Source organism: Vitis riparia, chromosome 10 (assembly GCF_004353265.1).
Source record: "Vitis riparia cultivar Riparia Gloire de Montpellier isolate 1030 chromosome 10, EGFV_Vit.rip_1.0, whole genome shotgun sequence".
Taxonomy (NCBI): Eukaryota; Viridiplantae; Streptophyta; class Magnoliopsida; order Vitales; family Vitaceae; genus Vitis; species Vitis riparia.
Genome location: NC_048440.1, coordinates 18,684,765 through 18,702,848, shown reverse-complemented (window position 1 = coordinate 18,702,848; position 18,084 = coordinate 18,684,765). Strand labels below are relative to the sequence as shown.

The window sequence follows — 18,084 nt, the reverse complement described above, 5'->3', positions numbered from 1 at the left end:
TTTGATATCATATTTTAAAATCTCGATTATTGAATTTATATTGAAATCATATTTTTTAAATCCGATTTCAAACTTTTTAAAAATAAATTTATTAGATTAATCGAGGGTATCAACCCAAAATTTTTTGATACCAATTAAAAAGATCATAATTTCCTATGATAAATTGGTATTTTTATTTTGAAAATACCAATAAAAGTGTTTATAAAAATTTTAGATAAAAAAATATTTTTTTAAACCCTAAAAACAATAATTTTTACGAAGTTTCAAATTCGAGATTCTATTTGAAATTCAATGTCATCACAATAATAATCATTACATTTTTTACTTATTATACCACTAAATGAAAGAGTTAAAAAGCAGACCAAATGGTGGGCCCAATAGAAAAAGTAGAGGAAAAAAGTAAAAACCCATCTCCCTTATGCTTATACCAAAAATGGGTTTTTCTTTAACTTTTCTTTTTAAGAATTTTTTTTTTTTATGTTCTTCAAAAACTTGTCTCTCAAGAAAAAGATGCTATTTAGGGAATTTTGAATAAAAAAGCCATGAATTGATAATCAACGCGGAGGCGCGTGAGCGCGGAAACGAAGTACCAACAACCAAAGAAAAGGGGATTCAACTACTCAAAGCTGTGTCCTCATTGCTTCTAAATCCGGTTTACTATATAACCGAACCAAACCGGACCCATTTTCTTCACCAGCACGTATTTGAATCTTTGGTTACTGCGCCAAACCTCTGTTCAACCCCAAGAGCCAATGGATCAACCGGAAAGTCAACCTCTCATCTCGGACCGGTTTCTGATCAATGGAACCCTAACGTCGGTGGATTTCTGTGATGACGGCAAAATTAGGTGGTCGGATGGCCACACTGACCGGTGCTTGGCGGTGGAGAAGGAGGTTCTGGGATTTGCCTCGGAAGGTTCTAGAATCCGGATTAGGGCTATTGTGGAGAATGGAGGTGGACTTTGCTGTGTCGGAAGCAGAGGGAAATTGGTGAGGAAAGATTTCGTGTTCGAGATTGCGTCGGCTGATTCGCACAGACTTTGGTGTCAGAAGCTTCGTGAATACATCGACTCTCTTGGTGAATTTTATTTTCTTTGGAGAACTTTGAATTCTGCTTCGTTAGATGTGATTTCGTGATATATTTTCTATTTTATTTTATTTTATTTTTGAATTACATTTTCGTTTTGGTTGTGAGAAAGAAAAAAAAAAAAAAAGCAAGAAAATCTAAGTTCGAATGTTATATTTTGCCCCATTTGTGTTTTTAGATAATGAATTCAATGAAGATTTCCAAAATTTTATGTTATGTTTGGTTCGGGAAAATACTAAGGAAAATGGTAAGCAATTCTCATGCTTATTCTTACTTGAAAATATGAAACAAAATCATATGTAATTAGATAGAAGGTTATGTAAGAAATTAAAATAAATGAAATAAGTATTAAAAATATATATGTAAATAATTTATTGACTTTATTTTTTATTTTCTTTCATTTTTTTCTTTCCTTCAACATTCCCATCTCTTTTCTTTCTCTCGCATTTTTTTCTCGCAGTCCCAGCAACCAAACATATACTTAGTTTCTTTTTTTCCTTTCCACACATTCTCAGCCGCCACACGGAGCATTGGGATGACATGGAACTTAGAAGGATTTAGTTTTGAAATTGTTCCGTTTGATTAATTTTGATGTTTAGATGTGATCTCTAGATGTATCATGTCATGTTTCTTTGTTTATTTTAAATAACTATCTGGCTCTGTTTGATACCTGAAAAATAGTAGGGGAAGAAAATAAATTTGGAATTCTTATTTGATTAGTTATTCTTTATTGAGCTGCCAATGGCTCATCTGATTTCTGGATTTTATATATCTGTCATAATTAACAGTTGTGACCTGCTCCTCTTTTAAATAGGCCGGCCAAAAAGGCTGTTTGTTTTTGTCAACCCATTTGGTGGGAAGAAATCTGCCTCAAAAATTTTTCTGGATGTTGTAAGTCCATTGCTCAAGGATGCTGATATACAATTAACAATCCAAGGTTTTATTTTCTGCAACCCCAGACTATGCATTGATTGTTTGTGTTTTACTTTTCAATGATTATTGCCCCTGTGTTCTAATTTCATTTTGGTCCTTAGAAACTAAGCATCAGCTACACGCAAAGGCAGTTACTCAAACATTGGATCTCTCAAAGTATGATGGCCTCGTTTGTGTCAGCGGCGATGGAATTCTTGTTGAGGTTAGTTGGCTATGCTTTATTGCCATATGGGTTGTTACTATGTTTTTGTTGTAAGAGTAATAACTTTAAGGAATATCATAAAGTATTTCTGAAAGAAAATTCAAGGAGAAAATGAGTTTTTATTTTGTTTGGATAAGCAAAAAAAGTTATTATTCTTTATTACTAGAATGTTACATGATTTTTAAGGGAACAAAAGTGAAGCCAAAAAACACACTGTAAATTTGGCTGAATGCTTCTATCTTCTTGTTAAGTAGGTGGTACATGTTCCATTTTTCAATGACTTCGGCTAAATAATTAAGTTGAATTTGATCAAGACTTTTACTCATATGTTTCATCCAAGAATATTCTAGAAGTCATTCATTCTCTAGATCTACTTCCTTTTGAGGCATCTCAGAGTTTTACGGAATCTTTCTTTATCTGTTTCATAAACATGATACCGCATGCAATAAACTGCCTACATTCTCTTGTCAAGGGAATATTGTTGTATTGGAGCAGGTTCATGAGGTAAAGGGCCAACTTAAAGTTTTCCTACCCTAGATTAATGAAAGTTGGATTATCTTAGCTATTTATTATACTGTTAGCTGCTTAGCTTATGAAGAGGTGATATATTGTGTATATGTTATAATCACAGTACTATGATTTTTATTGTTGGACACCTATTGTGTTTGGCCTCATGCAATCACTTTCGGTGAAGGCCCTGAATCCCAAATGCTTGGGGTAACATGTATGCCATGTAATTTTTCACTAAGGTCATTGTGATTTGGTATCCTCCTATCTGCCGAAATCTCTGTGTAATTACTCAACCATGAGTTAGGTGTGATTTCTGATCCCTTTCTCCTTCTTATAATTTTTTCACATTTTAGTAGGTAGTAAATGGACTGCTTGAAAGAGATGATTGGGATTCTGCAATAAAGATGCCTATTGGGGTTGTTCCTGCAGGTTTGTCACTGTAATCGATCTCTGTGTCCTCATTTTTCTTGAATTTCTTCAATTGTCACCCTCAGGTAAGGTAGGTGGGCAAGAGATTGCATGCCATTCTGCTCTGATGAATGGAATAACATATTTATTATTTTAGTGTGCCTGAGCCTTCCCCACTGATAGACAGGCATCCAAATACAAAATCTAGAAGGGGATTGTCTGATTATGAGTAAAGCAATTATGATCTGTAGTCCTGCTTGCAGGGAAGCTAGATTCTATTAATTGAAATTTGACATGGAATGTTTCTGGATGCAGGAACAGGGAATGGCATGGCTAAATCTCTTTTGGATTCAGTTGGTGATCCTTGTTCACCGACTAATGCTGTTCTTGCTATTATTCGAGGTTACACAGAGCGTCCATTAACATTTTTGCATTTGAAATATTGCATTTCTTTTTATCTGTTGGTAATTTGTTTTATTAAAGAATTGTTCTGCTACATATCTAACCCATTGACAGGTCATAAGTGTTCACTGGATGTGGCTACCATCTTGCAAGGGGAGACCAAATTTTTTAGCGTCTTGATGCTTGCTTGGGGTATGACCAAAATTTCCACCACTTGTTTATGCCATACTCTTGGAACTGCAAGTGACTGTTGAACTGGATTTTTAAGACAAGCTTTCTAAGAATATGCCTCTGGATTTACTAGAATAAGCTTTCTAGTGGATTTGTTTGATTTTGATAGCTCTACTTTGCCTTACTGACAGAATTTTAGTATTCCAGGTCTGGTGGCAGATATTGACATTGAGTCTGAAAAATATAGGTGGATGGGAAGTGCTCGCTTAGATTTCTACGTATGTCCTGAAATATTTCCTTATTTCTTATCTTCTATGACTTCAATTGCATTAATGATCATATGGAATTTTCCTCTTTTATACCATATAATGTTTCTAACCATTGTAGAATGCCATAAACAGGCACAAACATATATGCCATATATGTAAAATGCATTGGAAGAACATTTTCCTGTAACTAAGTGATCAAGATGTGATAGTTTGATGATGCCTATAGCATGCAATTTCCCTACCTTGGTATTGCTTTAGTGCACCCATTTTAAAACATAGCTTGGATGGTGTTATAGATCCTTGTTCAGAAGATTAGCTGAAATTAGAACATCATTGTTACTAAACTGTTCTTATTATTCAGGCTCTGCAACGAATATCACATTTGAGGAAGTATAATGGATGTATATCTTTTGTGCCTGCACCTGGCTTTGAAGCTTTTGGAGAGCCAAGTACTTACAAAGGTGAATCTACTAGTGGACTCAATACCTTCAATCCAAGTCAAGAGGAGCCTATTAAGGTTCAACAGCATGGTTATCAGGGACCTAATATTGAATTGGAGAAATTACAATGGAGAACCATTGATGGACCTTTTGTTTCCATCTGGCTTCATAATGTGCCTTGGGGTGGTGAAGACACTATGGCAGCACCCGATGCCAAGGTTGGTCTCCTTTTCTGGTTTTTTAAAATTCATTAGCTTGTGTCACTTTCTTTCTCTCTCTCTCTTAAATCTCAATTGACTGTGTGACATTGCTTGAATTGTTTACAAGGTGTAAACAATAGGGTCAACTCCTGCCTATTTGATTCTAGGTCCATGGAAACAAAAACAACTGAGGGAAAAGTAAGGCCCTGTTTGGTAAATGTTTTTGAAAACAATGTTCTGTTTTAGATAATAGATAAACAAGAAAACATGTTTGACAATCAGAAAACAAAAAATAGTTTTATGTTCTTAAAAACAAAAACATTGTGTTTTTCAGAAAACATCTTTTAACTGTTTTCACTTATTTTTTAAGGATTCTTTTAAAAAATAATTATACAAATATGGAGAATCATTAAAAACAAAATACTACATATAAAACATATTTAAAAACATAAAAAATAGGTTAAAAACATTTCAGGTTTCCAATTTTAAAACTGTTTTTGAAAACAGTTTCCAAATAGGGCTTAAATGAATATTTTGAAATGCCTAACCTTGTCATTACCAAGTGAATATAAACTTAGAAAGCAAGGCAAATGGATAAGTTGCAAACTTCTATTTTGGACCAAATTCAACTTTTTTAGTGATTATTGGAGTTAACTATGCACTGTGCTTTATAATCATGAGAAAGCCTTTTTGAAGGGGCTCCTAGTTCCTGGAAGGAAGCAGGAATCACCTGCTTTTTTTTTAAAGAGAAGCTTCAAGGTCCATTGTAGTGGTTGCGAAAGAAGTATTTCTTAGTACAACAACAAGAATCGTGTATTCTTGTCAGTACCCTTATACTGAAATGCTATCTGAAACAGGGTTCTTGCTCATGAATGTTCTTTCTTCTTTAGTTTATTTTGTTGCAATGAGAAAGCAAACTGCTGTGCTTGGAGTCTTGGACAGGTTCCACTGGAAAAGATGAAGCAGTTCCAGAATAATGTGGAATCTGGTATTCCTAGTAGAGAGAAGATTTATGTGTGTGGTTGTGGGGGGGGTGGGGTTTATGGAGTTTGTTCTCAGTTTGAGAACTAAATCTTTGCATCAATCTAGGCCACTAGAGGTCATGCCTTGTTAGGTCACTTCTGTATGCATCTCAATTGCTTTATTGTGTTGCATGTCTGAGATTTGGGGTTGACTTGGATTTGTATTTTTCCTTTTTTTCTCTAATTAATTGCTTTTGTACCCACTCATGCGTTTTCCTCTTTCTCTTCTGGTTAATTGATGGAGAAAATATTTGGTATGGGTTTGATATTCTTAACCATAACTTTGCTGAGTCTAAGAAAATGCAGAATAAAAAGCCAATTCTCAATAATACATTCTGAGCCCTTAAAACCCTTTCTTTTCCTCTTCTTTTTCCCCTTTTCTTGGGAGAAGTGTTCTCCACACAATGCTTTATTTGGTAAATGAATATGGCCATTGAGCTATATATATATATATATTATGTATATTAAACCTAGTGAATTTGACTGTATGACTGGAGCCTATCTTGTGAATGTATGTATTGTTTGTTCATCTGCTTCAAAAAGCCTTTCCAAAATAAGCAGAGACGTATATGCATTTGAATTTATCATTTTGTGATCTTTATTATTTGTAGGCATACATGACTTTGGTTTATTCTCTTTTTTGTCCTGGTTGATATGCAGTTCTCAGATGGTTACTTGGACTTGATTATCATACGGGATTGTCCTAAATTACCCTTGCTAGCATTGATGTCGGAATTGAACAAAGGAAATCATATCAAATCACCTTATGTCATGTACTTTAAGGCGAGTTCTTTTTATCACCTGCTACCTCGTCTTGTCTTTCTTATGTTTTCCTTTCCAGTTCCACCCTATAAATTAACAACATCTACATCTTCACATAATTTGCTGGGGTATAAGACTCCTTGACGAACAGATATAAGTCTTTTTAGTTTAGACTGGGAAAAGGGAAAAGGGAAAAGGAGAATCCCCTACTCTCCCTACTCTGTCTCTGCAACTTCAATTCTTCATCTCTCTCTCAACTCTATCCACCTCACCCTTTCCTTGTGACAAATACAGGTGAAAGCGTTTGTTTTGGAGCCTGGTCCTCGCACTGAGGACCCAACCAAGGGAGGGATCATAGACTCAGATGGTGAGGTCCTGGCCAGAGGGAATGGGACATACAAGTGTGACCAGAAGACCCTGATGGCCTATGACAACCTCCAAATCGCAGTGGATCAAGGTTTAGCTACTGTTTTTTCCCCCATATAGTTTATTGAATATTGGTTTTTTCAGGTCAGTTTTATAGTATGAATGCAGAGGGTATGTATTAGAAGGAATAAATGATTTTTTTCGGGTTGTATTATGAAGTCTTCCTGTACAGGACCACTAATCAGAAAAATGGAATTAAAAATTATATATCATTGAAGTTACCTGTTAAATCCATTTTCAATTCATTGCTTGATTTAATGTTTGAAAATGATTTGATTTTTGGAGGCTGAAGTTTTGGCCCTATGACTTTTGAACTTCTAGATTGGTTGGCTCATGTTAATGTGATAATATGTCAATTGTTACACATCAAGTTGTTTTGAGTCACTTCAGAGAAAGAGAGACATCATAGAAAGAAAGACATAGCCTGTCAACAATTTAATTTTACTTCCTAGGGCATGTTACACGAGATTGAAAATAAAAATCATTGATAGCGCAGAAAAGCTTACATATTCCTAGACTAAGGCTGCGTTTGGAATATCTTTGTTTGAAATCTTTTTCCTAGACAAAATTTCTCTTCAGTATTTACTACATGGGGAAATTAGATTTGCAGAAGGGGGGCCAACGTTAGATTATATCAATGAATGAAGATAAACCGAACGCTTTCGTTTGTTATATAACGGCCGCCACTGCTTCCTATTCAGTCGGCAGGCAGAGCATCACTTTCGTTGGGTTCAGTTATCCTTAGAAAAAGGAAAAGGCAATAGAAAGCGATCTATATATATATATAACTAATTAGGCCATTGCGGAGAACCCGTGAACGTTCATAGGATTTGGTTCAAATAATGCATCGCCCTAATCATACCAAAGCTTGATTTATTATAGTTTTTTATTATTATATCGACCCGTCAAACATTTCAATCATACAATAAACTTGTCAAAAGCTTATTCGGCTTTTATTTAAATTAAAAAATAAAATAAAATATTTAATACGTTTGTTTCAATCGAATATTTTTGACAAAACGGGACCATGTCTCATGTAATTTCTTTAAAAACTCTAAAAAAAAAAAAAAAAAAAAAAAACCTTCCATTATATAAGCTATTATTATACCGTTTATTCGGTGCGGCAGATGCGTGGTGGCCACGGACTTGAGAAGTGCTGATTAAGAAATGCCGAATGCGTGAAAAGTCATAGAAGCTACTTTTTTGGTTATCTTACGTGAAGGGCAAAGCTTCAAGCTCTATATTACATTTATTTTGTTTATAATAATTTATCATCATGAAAACATACAAATGAGTGGTTACATCAGCTATGGTTACCTAATTCCAACTTTCCAAGTCGGTATAGGAAAACGTGTTTTACCCTTTAGCGTTTCAAAATTCAACATTTTGCCCATTAAATTTATTAAAGGGCAACACTCAACCCCTTAATTACAAAATTTTCATAAAATTATAAAAAAATATTTTTTATCATACGCGTTTTATATTTTACCCTCTCATATTCGAAACTCATTATTTTACCAATTAAATTTATTAAAAAGCAACACTTAACCTCCTAATTATAAAACTTTTATAAAATTATAAAAGAATTTTTTTTTCCACACTCCCATTTAAACTGTGGCTTAAATTTGGGTAGAATTAACCTTAAATTGATAGTTTTAAACTCAATTTTTTCTAAATGTCTTCAAATTATGACAATTACCCGTTTTCATTTTTTTATTTTAAAGAGATATTTGCACATCTATTCATAATTTTTGCGTGTAATTGTAAAGTGTAACAACTTTAAACTTAAAGAGTAAGTATTTTTCTTTACATTTCAACCTTTTTCATTTTTTTTTTTAACTTTAACATGTCATTTATTGGTTTTTTAATGAGTTGAAAGAGCAAAATGTAGTTTTTAAACAAATTTAGGAAATAAAGTCTTGAGTTTTGAACGTGAGAAAACAAAGTGTAAAATACTTAAAAAGGTAAAATATATTTAATCCTATATATATATATATATATGAACTATATAAATATATTTTAAAATTGTAATAACCCATTAAAATCAAACAGATGATATGCATAATAAAAATAAATAAATCATTATAATTGATGTCCTCAAACTTAATTTAAAACTTTATCTATCTCTATTGCGTAAGGGTCTCATGAAACTTAATCTATTTGATCATTGTTTTTTTATATAATCTTATAATCTCTTGTATTTGTCTAAATCTATAATCTCGTAAGACATGCATCATTCGTGATGTATATATAAAAATTAATTATGATATCTCATTTCAAAGATAATTTTATTTTATTTTTATAATATTGCATATATAATTGTCTAAATCTATAATCTCGTAGGACATGCATCATTCGTGATGTATATATAAAAATTAATTATAATATCTCATTTCAAAGAGAATTTTATTTTATTTTTATAATATTGCATATTAATAAGATTTTTTTTAATTATATAACAATATTCATAAGGACCTTTTTAAGCGTCTAATAGATAATATCAGTAGGGAGGTTCGTGGCAAATTACCCAAATGACAAATACATTTAATAATCATAGTGATTAGTTAAATGTGGTTGATACCCATGTGAAGTATTATTAATTGATTGAAATTTTCACGGGCTTGACTGTGTGTGCATGCGTTGTTACTTTTAATATGACTGTTAATTAATGGACTTTGAGGGAGAGTGCATGATTAATTTAATTACGTGCCGACGTATTTGGCATTGGTGCAATTGTTGAATAGCTTTCATCAACGTGGCCACTTTGCATGCACATTTACCTTGGATTGGAGCAACCAAAAATTACGTGGGAAACATGAAAGTCATGGATGACCAAACAAAAAACAAAATTGAAATAAAATAAACGGGAGCATGCATGGTGGGAAAAAGCAAATTAGATGCAGTCAGCCTAATCAGGCCGCCCTGTGCATGTGTTTGTGGGTCCTATCATCGGACATGTTTTCCTTCGACGTGGACTTAAATAATTGGAGACATCGAGATATTTCATGACCCATTACCCGTCCCTATAAAACGTGTTTCCACGTAGAAAAAGACCAAACGCTCCATCATCCTCCTACTAATCATACACATTAGGTGAAAAGGCAGAAATTGCAAATTTGAGGAGAAGAGAAACAACGAGGAAGGGCAGAATTGCAGATTCCGTTCATACAACACTTTTATATCATGTTAAATTATTAATTTTCTTCAAACTTTAAGTCTATAAGATTTATATTCGATATATATCATATTCTGTTTAATAATATTCATGTTAAGAAATATGAGTAATACTGAAATTATGAAAAATCGACTCTCATTAAATCAAATTTTGATAATATACCGAATCATTAATTTTTTTGAAAGCTTAAACCTATCAAGATTTTATTGCAATATACATAATAAGTTTTTTTTTTCATAATATTCACTTCAAGGAATGGATTTATGGTGTATAAACAATTTGACCCTAGTGTCTTCTTCACTCAATTGCTATATGGTCTTGAAAAAAAAAAAAAAGTGGTCCGATGAGTGTTTTAGACACACCTCTTCGATGTCTAAGTTAGTTTAAGAAATTTTAGATATTTGTGTTTCTAAGGTTAACATCTTTATATGGCGAAAAGCCCATTTGTGCATTTATGATTAACATTTATTGCTGTTTTATTGAGATTAAGTTGCTTGGGCCCTAAAATTATTTTTTAAAAAAATATTTTTTTTATTAATACCTTAAAATGCATTATGGATTTAAAAATAGTTTTTAATTGTCATGCTTTTAAAAAAGAATTATAGATTTAAAAATAAATTTTAAATTATCATATTTAAACAAAAAATCGCCAACAGAGCGAGAGAAGTCCTTCACATTGCGTACACTCGGGAGTTCCCCTTCAACCACGCTACCATAATGAGTAAAAACAGAACACCCTCATCGTCATCAAGATTTACGAGGAGTCAAACTCACCATACATATTATTTCTCAAGAAATAATACAAAGCCAAAAATATCCACATGCCGCTTATAAAAATGATTATCGTCCAACATATTTCTCATTATTATTATTATTATTATTATTATTTGAATGAAGATGAAAAAAAGGGCAACAAATAAAATTGAGGTGAAATGCATAAATTCAACCAAAAATCTGACAGAAGGGGAGTATGGGCTCCCTTACTTGGAAATTTGATGAGTGGAGACAAAAGGGTGTGGTGAAGTGATAAGTCTCCTAAGCCTATACTCCAAACAACGTGCCTTGGCTCTGCTCCCTTGGTTGTGTGTTACGTGTGTTTCGGCAGCTACGTCAAGTTAATGTTGTGGACTCCACCACCTACTGGCCTATTACCTATTCTCTCGTCTCTTCTTCTCTCCCAATAAATCTCTGCCTCTCGATCCCTCTTGTCTCTCTCAAACTCAGTCCTCTCTCTCCAAATTCTTCTTCCGCCTTTCTTTCTTTTCGACTTTTGTTGCATAAATTTTTTTTATTTAAAACATCATTTTTAAAATTTTTCATTGAAAAAAATATATCTTCTACTGTTTGTTAAGTGGACAAAAAATGTGTATCTTGTTATGTTTCAAAGTCCAAAAAATTAAGTTATTGAATCATACTTGTTATGAATTTAAATATATAATAAAATTTGAATTATTAAACAAAATATATAATATACAAAGAAATGAAACCGAGGTGTAAAATGATGGGAGTATATAAATAATAAAAGTTTGGTATAAATTAAGTCATGAAAAGACATGTGAGACACTTTTTTTGAATTAATGGCATTTTTTAAAAATAAATGCAAAAAAGTACTCTTTCATATGTTAAGAGACACTTTAATTGAATTATTTTTTTCACTTATTCTAAAAAAATTACTTATTTTTTGCATTTGAGTTATTCATGCTAGGAATGGTCTTAAATTCCTAGTTGAAGTATATTTTTTTATATATAGAATATTATATCTAATAAAAATATCGTTGAAATTAGATTCTTTATAAAGTAGGAAAAATCAATAGAAATATCTCTGTGATTAAATGATACGATATATATAAATATAAGGAAAATAGAGAGACTCTAGGTGGTATAAGAGGGCTTACAAAGTTCAGTAGGGTGGGAAACACATGGGATATTTGGAGACTTAATGGCCATGTACTATTTTAATCAATTGTAATATTTTATATAATATAGTTCGTATAGTAGAATATTATTTCTTATATGATTGGTCAAATCACATGAAAACCTTGTGTACTTATTTTAATTGTTTTATTTTTGTATATTATTTTATTTATATGTTGCAATATTGAAACTTTAGCTCACAAGTGATATTAAAACCTTAGGGTGAACATGTTTATAAGAACCTTTGATTGAAGGTGTCTTGATGAATCTTGTTTGAAGATTTTAGGAAGAATATATAATAAAAAATAAAATAAAATCATAAAGGAGAATTGCAAAACAAAATTTTTGGTAAGATGAAATCAAATATTCTCTATTATAATGTGATCCAAGAAACAAGAAGATCGTGATGCACATGAAGCCCATGGTGCATGAAGGAACTGTAACACACAAGAAGAGCGACAAATAAAAAATAAAAAATAAAAAAATAATAAAAAATCCAATTGACTCAATGAAATTTGATTAAAGATGGTAATTGTTAGGAATTGTCTCATATTCCCTCTCTCTCTCTCTCTATATATATATTGTAAAATGAATATTGTATAGAATATTTTTTAAGTTTATATGTGATTATAATTAAATTTTTATAAAATAAGGAAAGTTAGTAAAAATTATCTTTATAAATATTTTAGATTACAAAGAAAAAAAGTTATCATAAGAGAGATACGAGTTTATAAAGATTATACGTGGATTGATGGTTTATACGTGGTTAAGATAAAGATTTTTGAAAGAGTTAGAGAGAACAAAACATTCATAAAGATAATAAAAATAAATTTTAACTAAAGGTGGAGTTGATCCTTCTCTCGTTAGAATGTGATACAAAAAGTGTGTTATAAAAAATTAATTTAATGAAATTTGATAAAGGTGAAGATAATTATAAAGTTTTTCAAATTTTTAATTAGTATAAATACGCTTCTCAAATTATATTAAAATCCAAGTACATACTTGTATGAATTATTCTATTTTTTAAATTATAACTTCCTTTGATACAACAAATTGCTTTTTATTTTTAATATTCTTCCATCAATGTGTTACCAACATTGAAGTTTCCCGCTCAGCCAACAATTCCAAGCACAACTTTGATCTGACACATCCTATAAATGCAAAGTTTACCTTCAACATTTTAAGAATGCCAATACGGCAATACCCACCACTACTTTTTCTGAGCACTTTTTTCCTACTAAAAACCCACTTTTCTGCCACGCATTAAAAAAAAGGAAGATGAAGAACTTGTTGGTTGGATATTTGGATCGTTTTCTTAGGAGAAAAACAAAACAACAAGGAAAAAACCACTTTCAAAATGACCGACATAAAGAGCGAAAGTCATCATTCACATGCCTCTCCTTTTTGTAATTTGTAAATATCTTGTCGGAAGTTATCACATGGGCATGTGGCTTTCCGCCACCGATTCATACGTTGTGACGTTTTCTTGTTACCATGTTAACTTTGGCCTGGCAAAGAAACAAGAGAAGCAACATTGTTATATGTGGCCAAGATTCCTCCTTTCAGTTTAGTATTCATCATCTCTCGACACTTGCTTTGTCTTCTTTTGTTTCCACATTTCTCCACTCTGTGCCCGTGATTTCCTACATTTCATTATCGAGTTTCATGCTCATCCCGAACGAACACACACATGCATACACACGTTGGAGTTAGGTTTGGACACCCGAGTAAACACATACGCACATGTGTTGGAGTTAGGTTTGGGTGTCTAAGTAGGGTTGACCCAACCCGATTCAACAATATTCTAAAAACATACATACGTTTATGTTGGGTTTGGGTGTCCAGTAGGATTGACCTAACCCGATCCAACAAAGAGAGAAATAAGGAATAGTTTTTAGGAGTTGTCCCTATATAATAATAATAAAAAAAATTTACTCTCTTTCACTTTATGAAAAAATATCGAAAAAAACACGTTTTTATAAGAAAATTTTCTAAAGGGTTAAGACATTTGTACTATGAAACGGAGTAATTATCAAATTTTTCTAATACCATTTCTAACTTGGAATAGAAAATTTATCGATGAAACAACTAATCTGGATTTGAGCCATTTCAGAAGGTAATTTAAAGTCTTACTTCCTATAATATATAAATTAAATAACTTAAAATTATATAGCTTTTTAAAAAATATTAATTACATTTGATTTTTTTTAATATTTTTCTATAATAGAATAAAAAACAAATCAAACACACATTGGGTAGTTATGAGGCTCAAGTGGCGTTAGGATCCAATTTGAAAAACATTAAATAACATATACAATATAGAAATGGGTGAATTTTGACATTAATTTTTCCAAAAAAGCAAATTACAACTTTCATAAATGACATCGATATGTCCCATGAATACCAATTCTTTGTTCTAAGGTAGAAGGAATAATTGGGCCCAAGATAGCATTAATCATTATTATGGACCAACTGTCCAAGTCACTGTCAAAACAACATGTGTTTCCAATATGGGCGCTGTTCAATTCCACTGCATGCACATGAGACTGATTCAAAAACTAGGAATTGCCCATTTGAAGAGGTCAAGTGGCAAAAAGAGAAGGTAAATAACCATAACGGCAAACAAACAAGTGAGGAGAAGATAAAAGGTGGTGATCAGAGATGGTGTCTTTGTCTCTCTCAAAGACTTTTTCTTGGTTAATATTCTGGTTGTCTCTCAATTTGACATTTGGGTCATATGAGGAAATCATGAGACTAATGAGTAGGGATCTCCTCTTATTTTTCTTGCAATCTTCCGCACTCGTTGTGCCGCATTTGCCTCCTGCTTTTCCTTTTCTAGAAGGCCTTTTCCCACTTGTCACTCCTATTTAGTCCTATACTCTAAATACCCAATAAATAAAAATAAAAATAAGTAAATAAATAAATTTTAAAATTCCACTTTCAACCATGAATTTGGATGAGTGGATTTTGGAAAATATATTGTATTTTTAAAAATACATTTTTATAAAAAAAAAAACATGATAGTGCAAAATTATTTTTAAAATTACAATATTTGTAACAATTAAATAAAATTTTGTTTTGAATTTCTTCAAAAACCCGATTAATTTCATTCACTCTCCTTTTCAATCTTAAAGGAGGCTAGTAAAATTAATCTAATTAATTGTTATGCCTTTTCTTATTTTATATAATTAACATAAAAATAAAATTTTTAAAAATAATTTAATATGTTTTCAATTGTCATAAAATTGTAGAATTTATTAATTGTTACTTGATTTTAGCTTTATTTGATTTTATACAAAAATTTATCTATAAATTCTTGGTATTAATCGGATATATTTGAAATTTATTTCTTTATTAAAAAATAAAAAAATAAAATATATACTTATGTACATATATGAAACTAACAAAATCATTTTTTTCAATGACTTTCATGTATTAATTGAATCGGTTTGTTAATTCTAAATTATTTTTAAAAATTAATAACTTGAGATATACTTGTTTAATATATATATATATTAAAAATAATTTTAAAGAAATACATGTAATTTATAAAAATCAAATTTAGATATTTTTGACTTTTTAAAACTATTTGTTTTTTTATTTCTCTATTTTTAGAAACATTATTTATTTAATTTCTTAAAATTATGAGTTTGTTTGGTCATATGATTTATTTTTTTTTTAATTTTAAAAAACAAAAAAAAACTACTTTTAAAATTTCTAACTTTATTTGGTTGTTGATATCAAAAAATAATTTTAAAAAACAAAGTGAAAAAAAAAAATATTTTTAGAAAAAAAATAGAAGTTATTTTAACTGATTTTTAAAAATAAAATGAAAACATGCCATGTTTTGTTATATTTTTAAAAACTATTTTAAGTTAAAGAATACGAAATACTTTTTTTTTTAAATTTAAAAATATGCCAAAATAACCATATATTTCACTTTGTTTTTTAAAATTGTTTTCAAATAACGAATACTTCATAGTACTATAAGCTTTTTAAAATAATTTTCGGGTTTTAAAACAAAAAATTATTTTAAATCATATGGAAGAAAAACAATTATTTTAAAATCCAATGACAATGTAAGAGAAAGAAGAAAAAAATAGTTGCAATTTCACCAATTTCATATAGTTCACTGTGGATAATAAAACCAAAAGAAATCGATAACAAAATATGAGAAAACCTAAGGAGGTTATTGGCCTTAGTCATGATTCATGAATGAAAAGTAAAGTGAGAGACATCCAGCGAGGAACCCGTTCCCTACCTTCCTTAGCTATAAAGACATGGTCGGAGGGTCTGTCACGTATGTGATGCTCTTAATCGTTCCAATCGCTTAAGACCATGATCAGAATGCTAATATTTATTTAGTCAGGTCAACATTAATTATTAGACATTTCGCCATAAGTAAAACATTACGGTTGGACTTGGACCATCCTCCAACCACCCTACTGTCCACATTTCCCCTATTTCCCTCCGATGTGTTATTTATAGGTGGAAGGAAACCATCTCACTTTCCAGTGCTGTCCTTTCTCCTGCCTCATTTCTTAGTTATAATGGGGAACGTGTTGATGATGCTTACACACCTTACCTCGTCACCTTTGCATGTGTAAAATTTATTTTTTTATTTTTATTTTTATCTTCACTCTTCTTTAACCTAATTATCTCCATGGCTTATCAAATGTGGAAAATCAACTCAAATGATTTGTTCAATTATAATATTATTGTTTTATGATTTGATTAACCGATATGATTTTTTCTTTCAAATAGGAAGATTAAGAGTCATTATATTATGAGTGCCTTTTTGAGAATTGTTAGTTTTCAAAAATAGTTTTTAAAAACATTTTTGTAATGTTTTTTCACAATAAAAATTTATTTAGAAATTTAAAATGTTCCTACCATCTTTTATGTATTTTTAAATATAATGTATATTTTCTTCAATTAATTTCTATATTTATATAATTATTTTTTTAAATGATTATAAAAACAAATAAGTAAAATCACCTTAAAACAATTAAAACATGTTCTAAAAAAAAAAATCATATTCCGAGAATAATTGAGAATTAGACTATTTTTATATTATCAAAAATAAAAAACTATCATTGTGGTATTTATTTATTTTTATTTTATTTGAATAGAAAAAATCATATATAATATTTGACTTTTTTTATTCAGTTAAAAGTAACTTACCCATATTAACTAATATAACTAAATTCAACGTATTAATAATAAGTTCACTTCAACTATATTAATTGATATTAATATTTTACTTTTAAACTAATAAAAGAACCCGATTTTAAAAATATATAAATATTTAATTAAATTTTATTATATTTAATTTTCCTAATACTTTTTTATAATAGACCAATTTTTTTTCGTCAGTTGGCCACTTCTTTCTCAATCATAACGGAAAGTTTAGTTGAGAGAAGGTTATAACGGGGGTGCATTGACTAGATTGACGGCACGATAAATAAAGACAAATCCGTAATTTAAACCTTATTAATTTCACATCTTTCTAAAAAGCTCCGATGTTGCAAAACAAGGGAGAACAGCCATTAAAGTAGGCACCAAAACGTACTAAAAACTACAAAAATGAGACATCTATTTAATCATTAATGATTTAATTTTACTAATAATCCTTGTATTTAGTGACGTGTCTCTTACAAGGTTTGACTTGGATCATATTTTTAGAACCAAAAAATATTTAAGGAAACATGTATTATTACAACAGTACTATAATTAATAATATTAAATTGACCACCAAATATCCTTAAAAAAAAAAAGAAAATAAATAAATTAAAAAATATATTTTATATATATGAAGTAATTATTTCGTGTGAAACAGTAAAGTGGATACGGCATTTAAGTAGTAATTCAATGCTGGATTCGAAAATATTTTTTAGGAAGTAACGAACCAGAAGAAGAGTCTGGTCTAGTTTGAACACGAGGCGTTGAAACATGAGGCGCGTGTAAAAAGGAGGCGAGGCGTTACGTGATTGCATGACCCTCGCGGGCCATGCACGATATTCAAACGCTCCGCCACTCTCGCCTCTACGTAAAAAGTCTTGTACTCGCCTTCACACTCGACCCCTTCCTTCACGTGGGGCATTTTGGTAAACCTAACCGTCGCGCATGGTGCGTGGCTTGGGCGAATGAAATGACGGAAGTGC

General features: G+C 30.8%; 1 protein-coding gene across 2 annotated transcripts; it reads left to right on the top strand.

Annotated features, from left to right (window-relative positions):
- The first annotated feature begins 588 nt into the window (after nucleotides 1-588).
- On the top strand, nucleotides 589-7,065 carry LOC117924323 (sphingosine kinase 2). Of its 2 annotated transcripts, XM_034842930.1 has the most exons (10): nucleotides 589-1,077; nucleotides 1,901-2,023; nucleotides 2,121-2,221; nucleotides 3,088-3,160; nucleotides 3,455-3,541; nucleotides 3,656-3,733; nucleotides 3,920-3,990; nucleotides 4,343-4,639; nucleotides 6,304-6,426; nucleotides 6,700-7,065. In XM_034842930.1, exons 1-10 carry the CDS (start codon nucleotides 753-755, stop codon nucleotides 6,889-6,891), a joined length of 1,470 nt encoding a protein of 489 aa, XP_034698821.1. In that variant the 5' UTR covers nucleotides 589-752; the 3' UTR covers nucleotides 6,892-7,065. The 2 variants fall into 2 exon arrangements, with proteins under 2 accessions (XP_034698821.1, XP_034698822.1); XM_034842931.1 differs by lacking the exons at nucleotides 589-1,077; nucleotides 1,901-2,023 and having other exon boundaries at nucleotides 2,134-2,221; nucleotides 3,085-3,160.
- Nucleotides 7,066-18,084: the final 11,019 nt, after the last annotated feature.